The sequence below is a fragment of the Adiantum capillus-veneris genome, chromosome 9, assembly GCF_014529385.1.
Source record: "Adiantum capillus-veneris isolate H3 chromosome 9, ASM1452938v2, whole genome shotgun sequence".
Classification (NCBI taxonomy): domain Eukaryota; kingdom Viridiplantae; phylum Streptophyta; class Polypodiopsida; order Polypodiales; family Pteridaceae; genus Adiantum; species Adiantum capillus-veneris.
Window position 1 is genome coordinate 119,350,501 of NC_140939.1, and position 21,114 is coordinate 119,371,614.

The 21,114-nt window shown below is 44.6% G+C and overlaps 1 protein-coding gene across 1 annotated transcript in view; it reads left to right on the top strand.

The window, feature by feature from the left end:
- The first annotated feature begins 976 nt into the window (after positions 1-976).
- Positions 977-21,114, top strand: part of LOC147451076 (plant viral-response family protein) — a 65,818-nt gene continuing 45,680 nt past the window's right edge. Inside the window, exon 1 of the mRNA XM_086520025.1 lies at positions 977-1,532. Within this exon, the coding sequence (XP_086376151.1) occupies positions 1,195-1,532 (338 nt within the window). The 5' untranslated portion in view covers positions 977-1,194. The remainder of the gene's footprint in view (positions 1,533-21,114) is intronic.

Below are 21,114 nucleotides of genomic sequence, written 5' to 3' on the forward strand. Positions count from 1 at the left end.
AATATACGAGAAAATAGTTCAAAATCCTACAAGTTTGAAAATTTCTACTAGTAGTTCCGATTTGCATCTTTACATGCAGGAGACTTGGCTGCTTGGGAAAAAAGACTTTCCCAAACACTGTCGGCCATTATATATATATGTATGTATGTATGTATAGAATATACTAGAATTATGCAAGGTGAAGCTTCACTTTGGCATTCTAAAATAATAGAATGAAAGAAAAGTCAAGACACGTCAAGGATGTGAATGAAAGGTGAAATAAAAATATCCATTCAATATTTTAAAACCAAAATAACATTTAAGGTAAGTATAGATCATCAATTTGAAAGTATGTCTAACTCAACTCATCTCTAAGGCTTCTTTTAGAAAGCCAAAAAGGCAATCATGTCTAAATGAAGCAATTCATCTCCAAATCCTACATAACCAACTAAAATTCTACTTTTAACATCTTGTATTGATAGACAATCAGTCTTCTTATGAAAAGCTACAATTTTTTCTATCTTTGGAGATATTTAATCTCACAACCAAGGGTATTTTGGGAATTTTGAAAAATTTGAAGGGTATTTTGAAAATTTATGACAAAATATTGGGGGTGTTTTGAGAATTTTCACAAATTAAAGGGGTATTTTGGCAACCATTTGTGATTATATATGTATAATGGAAAATATTATACTAAAACACAACAAAAATTCCATGTGATTTTAAGCACTCATTGAAACTTACTCTCGAGTAATCTCATCATCCCCTTAACTTAGCAGGCCTTCATGTTTCCTCGCCTTGTTTAGAAGAAATCAAGCAATGTAAGAAAAGTATCTTATTTTATCTTGAAAACATAAATTGCTAGTAGGGCCAGCAGAAGCCTTTTTCTTTGGGCGAGCCAAAACTAGTTTTAGCCGCCAAAAAGGCTAGGAACTTGAAAGTCCAAGTGTAACACTATGTCCGTGTTTGCATCAAGAAAGTTGAGGTCAAATGAGAAGGGCAGGCTTCTCTGAAAGCGAAGCAGAGTGAAAATAGCATGGAACTTCTCCTGTTGTTTTGTTGTAGAGGGAAAGGAGAATGAACACACTGAGGGACAGCGGCTAAGACAGCGATTTGTGAATAGAATACCTTATAAGGAGGAGAACACACACACACACACACACACACAGAGAGAGAGAGAGAGAGAGAGAGAGAGAGAGAGAGAGAGAGAGAGAGATGGGATCATTTGTTGGTCACCTGTTTCCGGGGTCTCTTTTTCTGTTGATCGGCTTGTGGCATATTGGTAACAGCATAGTGAAGTATCTGGGCGACCCACAATCATTCCGAGCAAGAGTCTGGCATGCTGTTCCTGGCCGCCTCAAGCATTTGGAGCTCTACATCATCACAGTGGGATCTTTTGTGGACATGTGCCTTGAATTCTTTTATTCGACCCACTTGCGGTTTGTGGTTGATGGAGCGCTCAATTCTGCACACATGAACGATTTTGAGCATGCTGCAATGCTCCTCATGTTCTTTCTTTTTGGTGCTTCGGCCCTTGTGAGCGAAACAACAAGGTATGTGACTGATATTTGTCTTTCAAAGTGCTTTCTATCTCAGTTATATTTGTCTGTCCATGAATTTGGAAAGAGGATGGGATGTATCGTTTGCCTAAAATTTTCGATCTGGGCGAGTGCAAGGAATGTTCAGATTTTGAGCTGTTTGATAGACTCTACTTGAATGGGAGGGTGGGCGAGAAAGTAAATGTATTATTTAGAGACCTTGAGCTGTGTCCTTGGTTAGTACCAAGCTTTGATAAGGGCACAGCCATTTGGAGGTGAGTTCTGTGAGGTCCTTGTGCTTGCTGCATTTCAAATTATTTACAGACATTCAGATGTTTAGAAAACGTTAGCAGCTCAGTTGGTTCTTTCTCAACCCTTGGACTCAACCTCCCTTGGTTTGACTCATAATTACTCATTTGCCAGTTTGAGCTTCTTTCTTATGTCCACGATTATCAAGAGAACTTACTGACATTGCTTGAAGCGTTGTATATAACTGAAGAATCGGCTAACGTGCGCCATGGTTTTCTTAATACTCGTCTGACTTATGTCCCAAATGCTGCTAGCATTGATTCTCTAGAGTGGTTTCTCTCTCCTTGGTGCGTGGAAAATTCTATCTGATGTCACTTTTTAGAGATCTCTGTTGGTTTCTTTTCTATATCGCTAAATATGCTTTTCTGTAGCAGAAGTCAAACCTTGCGCAAGGTGTCTTTGTTTTATATTGTTATAATTTTAAGACACTTTGCGTTTCAACCGAGGGATCATAAAGCTCCACATTTTGACTCAAATTAGCTTGGAAGCAGTAGGAGGGCGTAAGAAGAGCAGGAGGACACCCTCGTCATTGTACTTTATCTGTTGTGGAATAAACAAAAATGTAAGCGGGAGGTTGATTGTAACAGGCTTGGACACTCCAAGCGATAAATCTATAACAATACGCGTGAGAAAATTGGAACAACAGAACTTGAAATAGAGAGAGAGAAGAGCCAAAGTCTACCGCCTCTTTCAGTACTTCTTTCTTTATTGATTCGCAAAGGTATATTCGCTGGGCCTCTGCCTTGCTTCCACTGCAATTGGCATGCCAAAGAGAGAGACCTTAGTACATATTTAAAGGCCCTTGGCCTTGAAAAGTAGTAGCATGAAAAGCTACGGTTCCAAAAAGTTATTAGATTCACATTTGGCGCCCAAAAGTTGGCTCTGTAATTTGTGGGCGTTCGTGCATCGCTACATAAGCACTTTTGCGACTTGGAGTTGTCCATACAATGTGATACGTTAGCAATTTCTACGTGCTGGGTTTTTTAGGATCTCCTCCCCCCCCCCGCCCCCCCGCCCCGGCCGGTCACAACTTCAAGTTGAGAGGTTAGGTTTTAAAAACCCTAACTCGTGGTTTGCCACGTCACAAACTTGTTACCCCCCTCTTTGGTTGAAAGAAGAGTAATCGCCTTCAATTACGCTTGCAAAACAGACAAAGGACAAAAACTAGCTCAATAGACACTGACTCTAAGGACCCATATACTAAACTGTAAACATCTAGCACTTGCACAAAAACGACAATATAATGTGCAGTGGAAGTGATTGATGGTGAATGCTGAGGATGAGTGCTCAATGCGTACTCAAGTTTCATGAGAGATGTGCAAAGACTCGAGAGGGAAGAGAGAACGATATTGTGACTGAAGGTTTTGTGAGTGAAAGAGAGAGGAGGAGACTAACACCATATGGGGTCCCAAACCCCCCTCCAAGGCTAGAGAGGTATTTGCTTTAGATTGCACAAAACGTCTATACAATGGTGACTAACACCATATGGGTCTCAAACCCCCTCCAAGGCTCCCCCTCTCTATGGCTAGAGAGGTATTTGCTTTAGATTGCACAAATGTCTATACAATGGTCCTAGATACTGAGATGTTGATGGGATATGCTTGGATCAGAGAGGCTAAGGGCTGAAATTGCAAAACGCTAGGGTAACTAATGGGATTTGCAACTGCGACGAGGCTGTGGGCTTATCTGCTGTCGGCGATGGGTTGAAAATTGAAAAATGCTGGCTGATCTTAAGGCTGAATCTGAAACGCTGACCGATTTTAGGGTTGAATCTGAAACGTTGGCTGATTTGCTGTCTTGGGTTGGAAACTGAAAACGCTGGTACTAATGGCTGGATTTGCGATGGTACTAGCGAGGTTATGGCTGAAAACAAAAAACACTGGCACTGATGGGGTGCTGTAGGCTGATCTGGTGCAAAAGCGCTAGAGATGCTGAGGTATGAGGGTACTTGGTGTTGGTACACTGACTTATGCTTTAGAAGTGATCCCTAGGGTCATGTCACGAGGTTGTGACAATCACTTACTCTATTTGTTGCTTCCTTCCCTTGATATTTATTTACTTTTTGGGACCCTCTTTTTGAAGTTGCAAATGGCGAGTGTGAAATTGTCGATGGCCGAGAGTTTCACCCACAGCAATGAACGCCCTCGATTACGCCTGCAAAACAAACAGAGGCCATAAACTGTCTTAGTAGACATTGACTGTCAGACCGACGCACTAGACACGACACATCTAGTACTTGTACAAATCGATAGTCACATCACAGGACATCACAGGACAAAGCACATACAAACTCATTCCAAATCTCAGACCATGATCAATCGGCAACGTATTTAGTAATCGCATCTAGATCCATTCCGGACCTCACAAATGCCCGATTAACTAGTCCCTATTGCAATCATGTTTATAGAGATTTATGAGACCGAAATGCTGCAGTCATTTCGTCTTTCAGTTCCTGCACTTAAACAAGTCAAGTACAAATCAATCATTTTCATTTTCGAGAATTCTAGTTATAAAGTCATACAGCAGAATACTACTCAACCCTTTGGTATCCTCGAAACCCAAAGGAGACATTGGTGACTCTATTCAAAATCGAGGTAATCCGTTGACAAAGGAGCGGAGTGACTCCCCTCTTGTGCAAACCCGCTGCATTAGATTCACCCTTGCTGAAATCGAGGTTCTATCGTAGACTATGCTAAACCGAATGCTTCAAGGTAAAGTTCCAAAATCTGAGGAGTATCTTCTAGGTTTTCCTCCTCCATCCACTTTGCATCCAATGCATGATAGTTCTTGAACTTAACCAAGAACCACCTAATCACTTTACCTTTTATGTTTTTGTCTTTGTGTGCCAATATCTGTTCTGGAACGAGTATCTCCTCGCTTTCCTCCACTTCGGGTTACTCATTTGGCTCCCCATTGTCACAAAATCTAATATCTAACCAACCCACATAATTTTCTCATATTAAGCTGATTATTTAATGTGGGAGAATAAACGGGAACAAGGGTTAGGATATAGACATGTGCTTAATATATCTATCTCAACATGGGGCCAATGGTAAAGGGGTCCAAATAAGAGATGGTCTATCAAAGAGCAAGGCTAACCAATGGAGCATAAAGACCTTAGGGTTAGCTTCATTGAAGACCTTCAATAGTTATTGTTAAAAGTCCTTTGACCTTAGGTAAGCTAGGGCTGTGCTTGAGGTGGGAACCCGGCCCAAGCTTGAGGTGCTTGTGATGCCTGATGACTGAGGTGCTTGAGATGCTTGAGGTGCTTGATGATTGAGATGCTTGAGGTGCTTGTCATGCTTGAGATACTAGGGTTGTACTCGAGGTGAGAACCCAGCCCAAGCTTGAGGGGCTTAAGGGCCAAGCTTGTGGTGAGAACTAGGCCCAAGGTTGAGGGGCTTGAGGTGGCACAAAAGTCAAAATAAATTCCTACAAGGAGGGGGCGAGCCATGCAAGAAGGGAGGGTTGACCACTCTCTCTCCCAAAGGGCACCCCTTGCCCAAGAGGCAAGTAGGACACATGTCAAGCCTCTAGCTAGGTTACCCTCTTGGTGTGCCTAAAGCCTATTGGTTGGCCTTCCAAGTGGTCCAATGATAATTTAGTGGAATTAATTAATTGTTTTAGCATTTATCAAGCCCTCTCTCTCAAAGCGGAAAGGGGGACACTTGTCCCAAGGCTACCCTTGTTGCTTGGTATGACTCTTGCTTGTGATTGGCTAGGCTTGGAGGGGTCCAATGAGCTTCAAGCATGAGCTACAAGGGGGGGGATCGACCAAAGCAAGTAGGGGGCTTGCTTAGGGGGTATACTCTACCACACACACTCACGAACACACACTCATTGTGGGAAGTGCAAAGTGCAAGAACTCCCTCTCCTTTCTCCAAGCAAGTAGAGGTTGAGAGCCTACACCAATACTCTTGGCTATGGAATGTAAATCCAACCAAGAGCCATGCTTCGATGCTTAAGCTTGCCATCTTCTCCATCTTCATTACTTACGCTAGCAAGAAGAGTGATGATAAGTGAGGAACTAGTTCTTTCTCCTATGAAATGTTTTCTCTTCCTCTTCCCTACCCTCATTCCTTGCTAGCTCTCTGCACCCTCGAAGGTGTTTGAGGTCTTGGGACTGAGGCTTGGGAAGTTAATGCTTTCCACAAAGTGTAAGGTGCAACGGATGTGAATGTTGAACTTTGCTCAAGATGAGTGCTCCGAACTGTGCTCAAGGGTTCCTTTTACTTACGGAAGGGAGAGCCTTCCGTTCCTTTAGTGAGACTGTGCAAATGATCACAAACAAAGTGGGTAAACACTGTGCATGAAGGTGCTGAGACTGAGAGATAGAGAGAGAAGAATACGACACTAGAATGTTGTCAAACCCTCCTTCGAAGGCCCCACTCTCTATGGCGAGAGTGGTCTACTATTGATTGCACAAATCTCTACAATGCTATGGACTTGCCGACGATGTCGACGACGACGACGACAAGACGTGCTGAAATCTGCAAATCTTGTATCTGCTGAATTCTGACTCTATGTCGGTGACTGTCACAAAACGGGAGCGTACACGAGCACTTAGAAATCTGAAAAATATAATACTTTGCAAACATGAGAGAAGGGAGAAGATCGACACAGTATTGGGGACCAGAAGATGGGCTGGTCCCCCCCCCCGTTAAGAGTATTCTTTATTTAGGGAGAATTCTTTTACAAGCACGAGAACCCGAGGAAACCCCTCCGTTCTGTAATCTTAGACCCGAAGGTCGTGCTTTCCCGTAAAGGGCTTGGGCACAAGGCCGTTCCTTCCCGTAAGGGACTTAGGCGCGAAGCCGTACTATCCCGTAAGGGACTTAGGCGTGAAGTCGTACTTCCCGTGAGGGGCTTTCCCATAAGACGGGAGATTCCTGCAAAACAAACCACACAAAGCAACAATTCTCAATGCGTATCAACACCTTATACCTGTCGCTCCTTGCTTGGAAAAGCGACCTCCGTACTCAGTCGTCACACGAACACCTGCAATTTTCGTCGCCAACCTCTGCTCCAGAATCCCAGCGCTAGCTTCTTCTGTTGCTTCCGGCGTGTCCCAGAAACTGAACGCTGGCTGCTACTTTATAGGGCTTGGCACCCGGCGGGAATAGAGGCCGAAAAAGCAGAACCCTGGCGCCCTAGAGAGAGGAGAGAGAAAGATCGCTGAATCAGCCCCCCCCCCCCCCCCCCCCTTGCGTAGCTTTTTAGCGTTGGCTTTTTTTAAAGAAGAGCCTTGCTTTATTTTATTATAATAGGGCTGGTCATTTAAAAGTGGCCGGCCACTTTATAAAATAAAGTGTGAACTTGTTCAAAATTTAAAAACTCACTGAGTTAGTGAAAATAATGCTACACGAACACATTCCAGGCGTCCCCGGATGCAGAACACGGCACAGATGCAATGCAGACACAGACTCCTTGCGGGAAAACATCTGCCCTCCCGCGAATGTTCCTGCTTTTCGTAAAAAGCTTCATTGAACCCATCTTTATTCTTGTGCTTGCGTTCTTACGCGTATTTTCTTACTCAGTTCGGATTTCCTCCTTAGCCTACGGGATGCCCCCTTACTGATGCACCAGTCACCCATCATGTGACGCATCAGGGGCACTCGTAACCCGGCCCTTTCCACCGAACTTACAGAAACTCCTTCGCGATGTTTACCGTCACCCATCAAATGACACATCAGAGTTGTCCGTTCTTGATGGCAGTTCGTGTAGCTACAATCTTTTAACAATTCTTAGTGCACACAATAAAATATCCTAAAAAAAAGAGATTAATCATTAAAAATAAGAAAAATAGTCCAATTAGCAACATCTCTCTGGCTTCTAAACAGTTGACCTCAACTGTAGTGCTTGGACATATACCTCCAGTATCTCGGGATAAGCTGCTAATTCCTCCTGTGTCATCCACTGAGCATCTAGATTCGAATAGTTCTTAAACTTAACCAAATACTTCCGTGTTATCTTTCCGGATTTGAGAGGCCGCTCTTGATGACTTACTATCTGCTCCGGTTGGAGTATTTCTTCTGTTTCCTCAACCTCCGGAGGTTCCTCAGCACTAGGCTGACTCGGAGGCGGTCCCACATACGGCCAGAGGAAACTGACATGGAAAGCATTATGGATTTTCCAATTAGGCGGTAGCTCTAATCGGAAGGTGACATCATTCACTCGCTCAGTGATCTTAAACGGCCCATAATAACGGGTAGAAAGTTTTACCACCTTACCCTTATGAGACGCTTGTTTCTTAAGTCTTGCCTTCTCAAACTTGAGCAAGACTAACTGTCCGACCGTTAAGTCTAGATTCCTCCTGTGCTTGTCTGCAGCTTTCTTATGCTTTTCATGAGAGCGTAGAATAGCTCTCCTAACTTGCCCGTAGGCTGTGTCCAAATCCCGGACAAATTCATCTGCTGCAAAGATCTTATCCTTAGTTAAAAGGATCGGTGGAAGCAAAGGCTTACCATAGAGAATCTCAAAGGGTGCTTTCCCCGTCGATGAGTGTATGGTATTGTTATACGCATACTCGACAAAAGGCAAATATTTCTCCCAGTCAGATTGCCGGTCTGACACGTAAGCTTTTAACATATCCAATACTGTGGAATTGGCTATCTCACTTTGCCTGTCCGTTTGAGGATGGTAGGCAGATGAAAAATTTAGCTTCGTACCAAGATTATCCATCAAGGCACGCCAAAAATTTCCTGTCATGCGAGGATCTCGATCACTCACAATAGACTTAGGCATTCCATGATGCTTAAAGATCTGTGCCAGAAAGACCCTAGCCATATGATCTGCTTTTATCGTTTTCTTGACTGGTATAAAGTGTGCTTGCTTGCTAAACCTGTCCACAATGGTCCAGATCGCGTCATTTCCAGTCTGAGTTCTAGGGAGGTCCATGATGAAGTCCATGGCAATACTGTCCCAAGGTTCATTAGGCACAGGCAAAGGTTGTAGCAACCCAAGCGTCTCATGCCGATCATACTTCACTTTTTGGCAAACCAAGCATTCCCTGACATACTTATTAATGTCAGCTTTAAGGCTAGGCCAAAAGAAATATCTTTCCATTGCTAAGGTCGTAGGGAGAATACCCCGATGACCTGCATAAAGCGAAGCGTCGGCTTCATCCATGATCTTCTTTCTTAATGGTTCCGCCACACATATGGCCTGATGGTGATAGAGAGAACCCTCCCGAATGGAATAGGGAAACTCATTCTCTCCACGATGTAGCTTTCCCCAAATGGTGGAGAAATCTGGATCATTCGGATACAAATCTGGTAGTGCTTCTAATTCTTGGTGATACACCGAAGTGATAGCGTTCACCCTTGGCCGCCTAGACAATGCGTCCGCGACCACATTCTTACTCCCAGCCGTGTGAAGGATCTGGAAGTGAAACATAGACAAAAAGTTTGCCCATCTCATCTACTTCTCAGATAGTTTCCTTTGCGTAAGAAAATACCGCAAACTCTGGTGATCAGTCTTGATCACAAAATCCGCTCCTAGAAGATAGTGCTTCCAGTTGGATAAGGCGTGAATCATAGCCGTGAGTTCCTTTTCGTAGATTGATGCATGCAACTCTGCATCCTTGAGCTGTCTGCTTTCGTAGGCCACTGCATGGCCTTCTTGGTTTAACACTGCTCCGATGCAATTGCCTGAAGCATCGCAGTGAACCTCAAATGGTTTCCTTAAGTAAGACACTATCAAAATAGGTCCATGGCTTAGCAAGTACTTGAGCCGATCAAAAGCTCCTTGTCTCTCGATCCCCATCTGAAAGGAATCTTCTTCTTTGTCAAGTCATGAAGTGGTCCTGCTACATGAGCAAATCCTCGGACAAACCTTCGATAATACGATCATAATCCCAGGAAACTACGTACATCATGTACCGTAGTGGGAATAGGCCAATCTTCTACCACTCGGATCTTGGCAAGATCCATACTCACTTGATTGTGAGAGACTATATGGCCGAGATAGTGTATCTCTGAGAGGAAGAACTCGCTCTTCTTTGCATTCACATGCAACTCATGCTTTCGCAATTCTTGAAACACTAAGTCCAAGTGCTTCCGATGTTCCTCTTCTGACTTAGAGAAGATGAGTATGTCGTCAAAGAATACTCTCGTAAAAGCTCGATACGGGCTGAAAATGCGGTCAATCATGCGATTGAACGTCGCAGGAGCATTGGTCAAGCCGAAAGGCATTACCAAAAATTCATATAGTCCAAAGGTTGTACGGAAAGCAGTCTTATGGACATCCTCAGGGGCGATCCGTATCTGATGATACCCACTCTTTAAGTCTATGCGACTAAAGACACTTGCACCCTGCAACTTATCAAGTATATCATCAATCCGAGGGATCGGAAAGCGATTCTTGATCGTGATCTTGTTTAAAGACCTATAGTCTATGCACATTCGAAACATGCCATCTTTCTTCTGCACCAGTAAAACTGGAGAGGTGTAGGGTGAAGCACTGGGCCGTACTAACCCTTTCTCTAGAAGCTCATTAACTTGCTTCAAAATTTCCTCTTGCTGAGCAAGACTCACCCGATAAGGGGGTTGATTGGGAGGCGAGCTACCCGGTATGAGATCTATGCGGTGATCTTCCGGGCGTACCGGAGGGAGTTCATCAGGAAGTGTTTCCGTGAAACAATCTTTGTACTTTTCAATAAATTGAAGACGCTTAATTTCCAGACTAGAGAGAGAGTCCCTACTAGTTTTATTCTTCTCACGTGCGAAAATCAAGTAAGCAGAAACACACTTCTTCATTTCTTTCTTAATGGAGATATGGCTTACAATTGGGAACTGCCAATCTCCTGCATCAGCATGAATCTTTATTTTCTTACCCCCATGATCAAAAGTGAGGGTCTTTTCCACATAATCGGGAATAGGTGTCATGTGGAAGTGCCATGGCATACCCAAGATAATATCACATCCCTCGATGGGTGCCATCAAAAATGATTCGCGGTCCTTGTACTCGCCAATCCGAAGATTGAGCTGTCCTTGCACGGAAGTTGCATTGGTTGTCAACCCCTCGAATGCCGATTCGGATGTAACCGGTGTGCCAAGCTGAGCCGGTGTGAGGCACAAACGTTCTGTAGTATCTAGGGAGATGAAGTTATCTGTGGATCCTGGATCATAAAGAATCAGTACTCGCTGGTTGTTCAAAGACCCCCAGCCCTTCAGAAGCTGACGCTTCCCTTTCTCCGTTTTTGTGTTTTCTTGAACATCTGGAATAGAGTTCGAGCTTGGTGGAGCGGGTTCCTTCCTTGCTTTATCTTGCCTCGTAGGGGCGTGTTCTTGCCGTTGCTGCTTTAACGGGCAATCCGGTTTCATATGTCCTTTCTCGCCACAGTAGAAGCATCTTCCTTCCTCTCTGAAGGTTTGAAGTTGAGTAGGAGAGAGATACTTAGTTCGCTTGCCATTGCCCTCTGGCTTCTTAGAATGATCATAGTCCCTAGATGGAGGACGTTTTCTTCCTTGGCTCCCTTGGTCATCGTAGACCCCTCTTTGTCTCGCACGGTAAGTGCTATGCTCCATTTTTCTTGGCGTCCCAGTTGAGTGCAAATCCTCAGCAATGATTGCTGACTCCATCATCCTCTGAAGAGTGTCATGTGGACACACCTTCATACTCTTTCGAATCTGCGGTTGGAGACCCGCTTCGAACTTTCGTTTCTTTTCCTCGTCGGCAATCTTCATGAAGGGAGTGACCTTCTAAAGAACTGACCAATACTTGTCCACATAAGTCGTAACTCTTTCATGTTCTCTCTGGGCAAGCCAGTCCCATTCCTTCCGTATGTCCTGCTCGAAGTCAGGTGCAAGAAATTGTTCATAAAATTCAGATTTGAAGCTCTTCCAAGTTCTGGCCTGTGAACCTTCCAGAATCTTGGCTAACCACCAATTACTTGGCGTTTCCTTGAGGTGCATCCCCACATGGCGTAATTTGGATCTTTCTGTGAAGTGCCCATTGGTAAAGGCGACTTCAAACTGTCTGATGAAGGATAGTGCTTTGGAGATGTCTCTCTGTCCGTTGTAGGTTTCGAACTTGATGTCCTCGTCGCCCGATTTGAAGACTCTCATGCGATGTTGAGACTTGCAACCATGCTTCTTGAATCGAGGCTTATCCTTAGGTTGATGTAAGGTAGTAGTAGTAGCGGCTTCCTTCTTCTGTCGAGATGATCGAGAAGTAGAAGTATAATCAGGAGAGTAAGATGGAGATGAGATAGAGATGTCCTTGCTCTCGTCTAGCAAAGAGAGCGCTTTTTCCTGGCCTTTCCTTGGAGTAGGCCGTTCATTCCGATCCGAAGATCCTTTGTGCACCTCGGCACGTTCTTCTTCTCTTTCCTCCTGTGGTCTCACGCCAACAGTGTTGTCTGGCTGCATCGGTTCCATTTGTTTTCTTCATTCCGTCCAAGAGCTTTTGGACATCTGGCAATAGTAAGATTTGTTGCAAATCCGCAAGCTAAGCTTGCACTTGTTGAAGCTCCTCTTCAACGCTTCTCCCTTGGCCCGACATGGTTCTTCCCGTTCTTCCCGGAATCGTCCTTCTTTGTAGAGAAAGAGAGGAGTCCGAGCTCTGATACCACTGTCACAAAACGGGAGCGTACACTAGCACTTAGAAATCTGAAAAATATAATACTTTACAAACATGAGAGAAGGGAGAAGATCGACACAGTATTGGGGACCGGAAGATGGGCTGGTCCCCCCCCTTTAAGAGTATTCTTTATTCAGGGAGAATTCTTTTACAAGCACGAGAATCCGAGGAAACCCCTCCGTTTTGTAATCTTAGACCCGAAGGTCGTGCTTTCCCGTAAAGAGCTTGGGCACAAGGCCGTTCCTTCTCGTAAGGGACTTAGGCGCGAAGCCGTACTTTCCCGTAAGGGACTTAGGCGTGAAGCCGTACTTCCCGTGAGGGGCTTTCTCGTAAGACGGGAGATTCCTGCAAAACAAACCACACAAAGCAACAATTCTCAATGCGTATCAACACCTTATACCTGTTGCTCCTTGCTTGGAAAAGCGACCTCCGTACTCAGTCGTCACACGAACACTTGCAATTTCCGTCGCCAACCTCTGCTCCAGAATCCTAGCGCTAGCTTCTTCTGTTGCTTCCGGCGTGTCCCAGAAACTGAACGCTGGCTGCTACTTTATAGGGCCTGGCACCGCGGGAATAGAGGCCGAAAAAGCAGAACCCTGGCACCCTAGAGAGAGGAGAGAGAAAGATCGCTGAATCAGTCCCCCCCCCTTGCGTAGCTTTTTAGCGCTGGCTTTTTTTTATTATAATAGGGCTGGTCACTTAAAAGTGGCCGGCCACTTTATAAAATAAAGTGTTTTAAGTGGCCGGCCACTTTATAATTATAAAATAAATTGTGAACCTGTTCAAACTTTAAAAACTCACTGAGTTAGTGAAAATAATGCTACACGAACACGTTCCATGCGTCCCCGGGTGCAAAACACGGCACAGATGCAATGCAGACACAGACTCCTCACGGGAAAACATCTACCCTCCCGCGAATGTTCCTGCTTTTTGTAAAAAGCTTCATTGAACCCATCTTTATTCTTGTGCTTGCGTTCTTACGTGTATTTTCTTACTCAGTTCGGATTTCCTCCTTAGCCTACGGGATGCCCCCTTATTGATGCACCCGTCACCCATCATGTGACGCATCAGGGGCACTCGTAACCCGGCCCTTTCCACCGAACTTACGGAAACTCCTTCGCGATGTTTACCGTCACCCATCAAATGACACATCAGAGTTGTCCGTTCTTGATGGCAGTTCCTATAGCTACAATCTTTTAACAGTTCTTAGTGCACACAATAAAATATCCTAAAAAAAGAGATTAATCATTATTAATAAGAAAAATAGTCCAATTAGCAACAGTGACGATGGTGATGACGACGATGCGATAACGACGCGTTGAAAACGCAGATGCTGAAATCTGCGAATAGCGGGCTGAATCTGCAAACGCTTGTTGATCTAACCGTGGGGCGAGGATCTGCTGCGGGAAGGTGAGATCTGCGAGGTTTAGGGGCTATTCTGCGGTGTCTATATGCTGAAAATGCAAAACACTGATGCAAAGGATAAATCCGTTGCGGGGAATCTGCAAAACGATAGGTGTTCTGCTGATCCAAAAACGCTAGGCTAAATGTCGTCGTGTTGCAAAAACGCTAGTGAATCTGCAATGTCCTGTTGTCGCCAGGCTGATCTGCAATTGCAAAACGTTGCGGCTGAACTGCAATGCTGAAAAATGTTGGTCCTTGTTGGTTGAAAACGCTAGGTTGCCTGTTGGGGAGTCTTGCTGAGAAGGTGCTCTGTTGGACACCTGGTCCCTGCTGCCTCTTCCGCCAGATAATGCTAGCGCTAGCTTTTCTTATATACTGGCTTGGGTAAATTGCCCTACCCAGTTTCCCAACAAAAGTCACTTAATAATAATAAGTGAAAAATGGCTAAAATAGGAAAAATAGGTCTATGCACTGTAAAAATGCTCCTGATGGGTTCCGACTGTAACATGATGATCAATCATCATGCTGTGTGCAACCAGAGGTAATGCATCTACTCTCAGTGTCTGGACATGCACGGTCTGCGAACAGACTCACAAAAGTGCTAGAACACTTCCTAAGCTAGGCTGATTGAATTGAACTGAACCCTAGTCATGAAGTAGCTTGTCCACGTACACATAGAGTTAGATGTGCACGTGACATCCCCTCCTTTTCAAAGTGAGGTATTGGTACCGAACTGTATGGCGTCGAGGGAGATCGCCGAATGTCTGGAATCCTGGAAAAGACTCTTTGCCGGCCCACTCTGATGCGTGGGTCATGCGATACTTGAACTTCATAAAGGTCTGCAATGCTTGCTTCTTTGGGCCGTGCCGAAAGCAACACAGTCATCTGTGGCTCCTTCAATGCTTCAACTTCGTCTATAGTCATGCGGCTATCTTCTTCAAGAATCTCCGAGGATGAAAATTCTTGAAACCACTTCCAAGGATAATGATGTGATTGTTCACAAAGATGATGGTTTAGTTGATACTTTGTCTAGTGAAGCTTGAACATACCCATTCCATGTAAAGTGACTAGAAAAATTGTAGTCTTCTTTTAAAACTGTGCATGCAATGTAGATTCGATCAATCACGAAGAACCGATCTTGGCTCTCGAATCGAGATCCCAAGGACCCCCACAAGAAGTATTCTGTGTTCGAATGATTAGTCAGCACGCATTGTTCGAGTGTTTCATTCGTGATGCTTTCCTGTATTCTAGTCACCGTCCTTATGTGATCCCTTTTCATAGGCGTGCCATATGGTACGATGAACACGATTCACTCATATATGAGCATGGTTGTATGCGGATTACTCATGAAAAGATGGAATGTTTGCATCCAAAGAATTCACATTCCATGTCTCTTCCTTGGCATGACACAATATCCGAAAGAGCACAAGAAGGATTGAGCATCAAGCATCGGCATTTCAATTGTGATTTGCCAGAGTTGATAGATTTAGATCAGAAAGACAAGTTTCGAATCCATTGTTTGTGTGTGTTTGATGAACGGTTTGACACTCCGTCTCTTTGTTCATCTCATCATGCTCGTGAATAATCACATCTTGATCATGCAAATCATCATGCTTATCATTATCATGCAAATCATGTGTGTCCTGCTTTGGAGAAGAAAAAACTGAGAGTCTCCTTCTCTTGATTCTTTGCAATTTGCTCCTGCACATTAGAAAATAGTGGGACCAACTCTTGCATGTGTTGGTCTCTCTGTGCTTGTCTATCTTCGGCCGCCAAGTGCGCTCGCTCACGCTCACGCTCACGCTCCAAGGCTACCCTTTTGTCTTCGGCCGCCAAGCACGCTTGCTCGCGCTCACGCTCACGCTCTAGGGCTGCCATTCTTTCTTCGGCCGCCAAGCGTGCTTGCTCGCGCACACGGTCAAAGGCTAACCCTCTTTCTTCGTGCTCGCGATCCAATTCGGCTCTTCTTTCTTGTCTCGCGATCCATTTCTGCTTTTCTTTCTTCGTGTTTAAGATCCAATTTTGCCTTTCTTGCTTCGCGTTCTAACTTCCTGTCAATCATCATCTTGACGAAAGCCTCCATAGGAGTTGGTGCAATCCTTGGCATAGATGGGGAGGGGGGAGGGTCAGAAAAACCTCCTGGTGGGAAAATTCTTCTTCGCCTCTTCCATGCTCATCACCTCCATGCGAAGTATCCATTCCGCTTCGGGTGATGAACATACACTGAAGTCTTGGGTTCTTAAGTTCACGAGGAACTTGTGTTCTTGAGGGTCTTGGGTTCTTGAGTCCTTGAGTTCTTGAGTCCTTGAGTTCTTGAGGTTCTTCTTTAGCTTGCAATCTGTGTTAGAGAAGGATCCTCTCTTACCCAAGCTCTTCTCTTTCCCGCGGGCGCACCCCTTGGCGGCCTTGCGCCACACCAAGGTTGCTTTTTCCCACCTCACGTCGATTGGCCGGCCGCTAAGTGCACGGTCCGCTCTCAATGAGTGAAAAGAGGCACAAGGGGAGGCTGGACAAGCCCTTCTTTCTTGGGTTTCTTGTCACTCTTCAAAAACACGATTAGGAATCGACACGCCCAAGTGAACTTGGGTTACGTGCGACCACAACAAGCAAAAAAAAATTATGTGGTTCTTTCCTTGACTGATATAGAACACTGCCAAAGCTTTGATATCAATGTAAGGTGCAGCAGAAGTGAATGTTGAACTTTGCTCAAGATGAGTGCTCCGAATTGTGCTCAAGGGTTCCGTCAACTTACGGAAGGGAGAGCCTTCCGTTCCTTTAGTGAGAGAGTGCAAATGATCACAAACAAAGTGGGTAAACACTGTGCATGAAGGTGCTGAGATTGAGAGATAGACAGAGAAGAATATGACATCAGAATGTTGTTAAACCCTCCTCCAAAGGCCCCACTCTCTATGGCGAGAGCGGTCTACTATTGATTGCACAAATCTCTACAATGCTATGGACTTGCCGACGATGTTGACGACGATGAGGACAACGACGAGACGGGCTGAAATCTGAAAACGCTAATGGCTGAAATCTGCAAATCTTGTATCTGCTAAATTCTGACTCTATGTCGGTGATGACGACGATGCGACGACGACACGCTGAAAACGCAGATGCTGAAATCTGCGAATAGCGGGCTGAATCTGTGAATGCTTGCTGATCTAACCGTGCGGCGAGGATCTGCTGCGGGAGGTGAGGTCTGCGAGGTTTGGGGGCTATTCTGTGGTGTCTATATGCTGAAAATGCAAAACGCTGATGCAAAGGCTGAATCCGTCGCGGGGAATCTGCAAAACGCTAGGTGTTCAGCTAATCTAAAAACGCTAGGCTGAATGCTGTCTTATTGCAAAAACGCTAGGGAATCTGCAATGTCTTGTTGTCGCCAGGCTGATCTATAACCGCAAAACGCTGGTCCTCGTTGGCTGAAACGCTAGGTTGCCTACCGGGGGAGTCTTGCTGAGAAGGTGCTCTGTTGGACGCTTGGTCCTTGCTACTTCTTCTGCCAGATATTGCTAGCGCTAGCTTTTCTTATATACTGGCTTGGGTAAATTGCCCTACCCAGTTTCCCAACAAAAGTCACTTAATAATAATAAGTGAAAAATGGCTAAAATAGGGAAAATAGGTCTATGCACTATCAAAATGCTCCTGATGGGTTCTGACTGTAATCTGATGATCATGCTCTGTGCAACCAGAGGATATGCATCTACTCTCAGTGTCTGGACATGCACGGTCTGCGAACACTCACAAAAGTGCTAGAACAACACTTCCTAAGCTAGGATGATTGAACTGAACTGAACCCTAGTCATGAAGTAGCTTGTCCATGTACACATAGGGTTGATGTGCACGTGACACAAAGTTTATGTTATGCTTGTGATGCATGAAGCTTTCCATCTTCATTGCATCACCTAGGTCATAAGGAACACAAAGATTGTATTGTAACAAGTCTCTTTGATGGGAGAAATCATAATACAAATGCTCATTGGAGGGGGGATCGGCTCCACATAAATCCGGTCCTCAACTGTTGTCAAGTTCTCTAAATTCTCTCTTGCAAAAGTATTGCTCATGCCAAGTTAACTAAATGCTATGTTTATGTTGCTACCATTAATTATGTTTACCCGCTATTCTCACAAAGTAATTTCACAAAAATACTCTCTCTAATTTCCGCTACTCGCAAGTTAATAGGCCAATTCCATTACACCATTATCGGGCACATCACCTTTAAAAGGCTTCAATAGGCTCACGTGAAATGCATTGTGAATCTTCCAAGTATCGGGCAGCTTCAGTCTAAAGGAGACATCATTTATCTTTTATTTTATTTGGAAAGTGCCTTAATACCTCATGCTAAGCTTTGGAAAAAGCGGCTACTTTCCTTTTTTCTTTCTTAGGCGTGCCTTCTCAAAATGTAAGAGCACCCAATCGTCTTCCTTTAATTTCAAATCGCGACGGTGGCGATCGGCTGTCTTCTTGTGTTGTTCTCGAGATTTCGCAAGCCTTTCGGACCTTGGCAAATGCAGTGTCCAAGTCCCTCGTGTACTGGTCGGCTTAAAATTTTTTATCTTTCGTGCAAAGTAAGGGTGGAACCTTCGGAGCACCTTCAATGATCTCAAACCGTGCCTTCCCACACCATGTAGTCTGAAAATCTGTGCAATGAACAGTCTCGCTAAATGATCTGGCTTGACTGTTTTCTTCACTGGAATGAAGTGAGCTTGCTTGCTAAATCTGTCGATGACAGTCCAAATGCCATCATGCCCACTCTGTGTCTTTGGGAGATAAAAAATGAAATCCATAGCAATACTTTCCCAGGGGCGAGTGGGAATGGGTAAAGGCTGTAACAATCCTTGTGCCTTATGCCTGTCAAACTTGAGCTTCTGGCATACTAAACAACTGAGTACAAAGTCGTCCACATCTTTCTTGAGTCTTGGCCAAAAGAAGTAACTCTCCACACCTCTCAAGGTGGTGTTGATGCCGCGGTGACCAGTAAAAGGTGGACAATGGTACTCAGTCTGGATTTTTTCCCTCAACGGCTGTGTGACGCACGACATCGTTTTCTTCATCAAGTAGCCATCTTGTATAGAATATCCCGCTTCTACCTCCCTATTATGTATTCGAGTGAATACATTCGAAAAATCCGGTTGTGTGGCGTACTGATCAACCATCTCCTCGAAGCTTCTATGATGAATTGCAGAAATAGCCAAGACTAGCGGCTTCCGAAACAAAGCATTTGCCACCAAGTTGTTCTGTCCCTGAACATGGACAATCTGGAAGTGAAACTGTGACAAGATGTTAGCCCACCGCATCTGCTTTTTCGAAAGCTGCTTCTGTGACAAGAAGTAGCGTAAACTCTGATGATCAGTGAAGATCGTAAAATCGGCTCCGAGTAGGTAATGCCGCCACTAAGTAAGAGCATGAATCACTACCAAAAGCTCTTTCTCACAGATCTGTGCTGTCAATTTTGGCCTTAAAAACAATCGGCTTTCATAGGCAATCACATGGCCTTCTTGCATCAAGATCGCTCCCAGACTACGACCACAAGCATCACAATATACTTCAAATGACTCCTTTCTCGTGACCCCTTTCTGTGTCAGAATGTGCAAAGGGGAAGCTATCTCTGCAAACTTTTGAATGAACAAGCCCAAGAAGCTTATAACTTCATGAACATTCTTCAAATCGGGCCAATCACGTATAGTCTCAATCTTGGCCGGGTCCATCTGGACTTCTGTTGCTTAGACGATGTGTCCCAAAAAGTATATCCCCGGCAAGAAAAATTCACTCTTTTTGGCATTGATAACTAACTAGTGATCTCGCAATGCCTGAAAGACCTGTAGCAGATGCTGTCTATGTTCTGCTTCATCCTCACTGGAGCATTGGTAAGGCCAAAAGGCATCACCAAAAATTCATACAAATCGAAGCTCGTCCGAAAGGCTGTCTTGTAGACATCTCCCGGCGCGATTCGGATATGATGATATCCACTTTTCAAATCAATCCTGCTGAAACAAGAGGATGCCTGAAGTCGGTCAAGAATATTATCGATTCTTGGAATCGGAAATCTATTCTTGATGGTGATTTTATTGAGAGCTCTCTAATCAATGCACATTCTCCAAGATTTGTCTTTCTTTAAGACCAACAACATCGGAGAGCAGTAGGGTGAAGTACTCGGCTGGATAAGACTCTTTGCAAAAGGTCTTTCACTTGGTTCATGATCTCTTCATTCTAGGCTCGGCTAACACGGTAAGGTAGCCAATTTGGTGGTGTGCTTCCAAGTATCAGGTCGAGATGGGGGCAACTCGCCTGGCAAGCCCTCAGAGAAGCAGTTGGCATGAGTGTGGAGAAAATCTTGGCGTTCTCTATCAGGTTCAGACATGTTCGTCTTTCAAGTAGATCAAGTAAACAAAGAGATTGAATTTCATTAAGTTGGAAATGACCGAAGCCGATACAATAGGGACGGACTCGCCCTTCAGTTTTATATCAAGTACAATTCCATTCGTCAAGTTGTTTTCTTTGCCCGATATCGACCACGACGTTGTTCTTATGGTACCAAGGGACTCCTAGGAGGACATCACAACCTTCCAAGGGCATTATGTAAAAGTCCTCGTGCCCCAAATACCCCTGACAATGCAACCGAAGTTTGCCAATGACAGGTGTAATGGCAATGTCCCATCCGGGTGCCGTTAGAACTGCCTTTGCTGGTGGTCCCATCCTGTCGAATGTAATCTTGAGCCACGCCGCAATTCGGGTGAAATGAAGTCGGCCTTGGCTCCTCCATCGAAGAAAATCAGGGCTTCTTGATCTTTCACTTTGCCCCAAGCTTGGGAAAGTTCTGTACTTTCATCAATCAGGCTTGGGTCAGTACTTATGCATCTGGTACTAGTCCTAATTTCATCTTGCCTTTTCTGCCACGTTCCTCTGCTGCTCTCAAACTCTCTGGCCTGTCTTTAGTTTGTTCTTGTTGTGCCTTTATGGGGCACTTTGCAGAGATGTGCCCATGTTCCCTTCGACAAAAACACTTCCCTTTTTTGATGTACTTGGCCCTCTCTCGAAAAATTTGATCGACTGTCCACCTTCTTTGAATTCTTTTGCTTTCTTGCTTGTGTCTTCGAGGAAGTCATATTGGTTGGCTCTGTAAAAATGCTTCTTCTTTGCATAAAACATATGGTCATCGTAGTCCGAACTATCAGAGGATGACTCCTCTGTAGAATTGTCAGAAACGAGGCGAAATCTGGGTGTCTTTGCCTTTTTCTTGCCCTTTCCAAAGCTTGCTTTTTGCTTCGCTTTTTACCTTTTTTGTCCTCCTCGCTCGAGTCAGAAG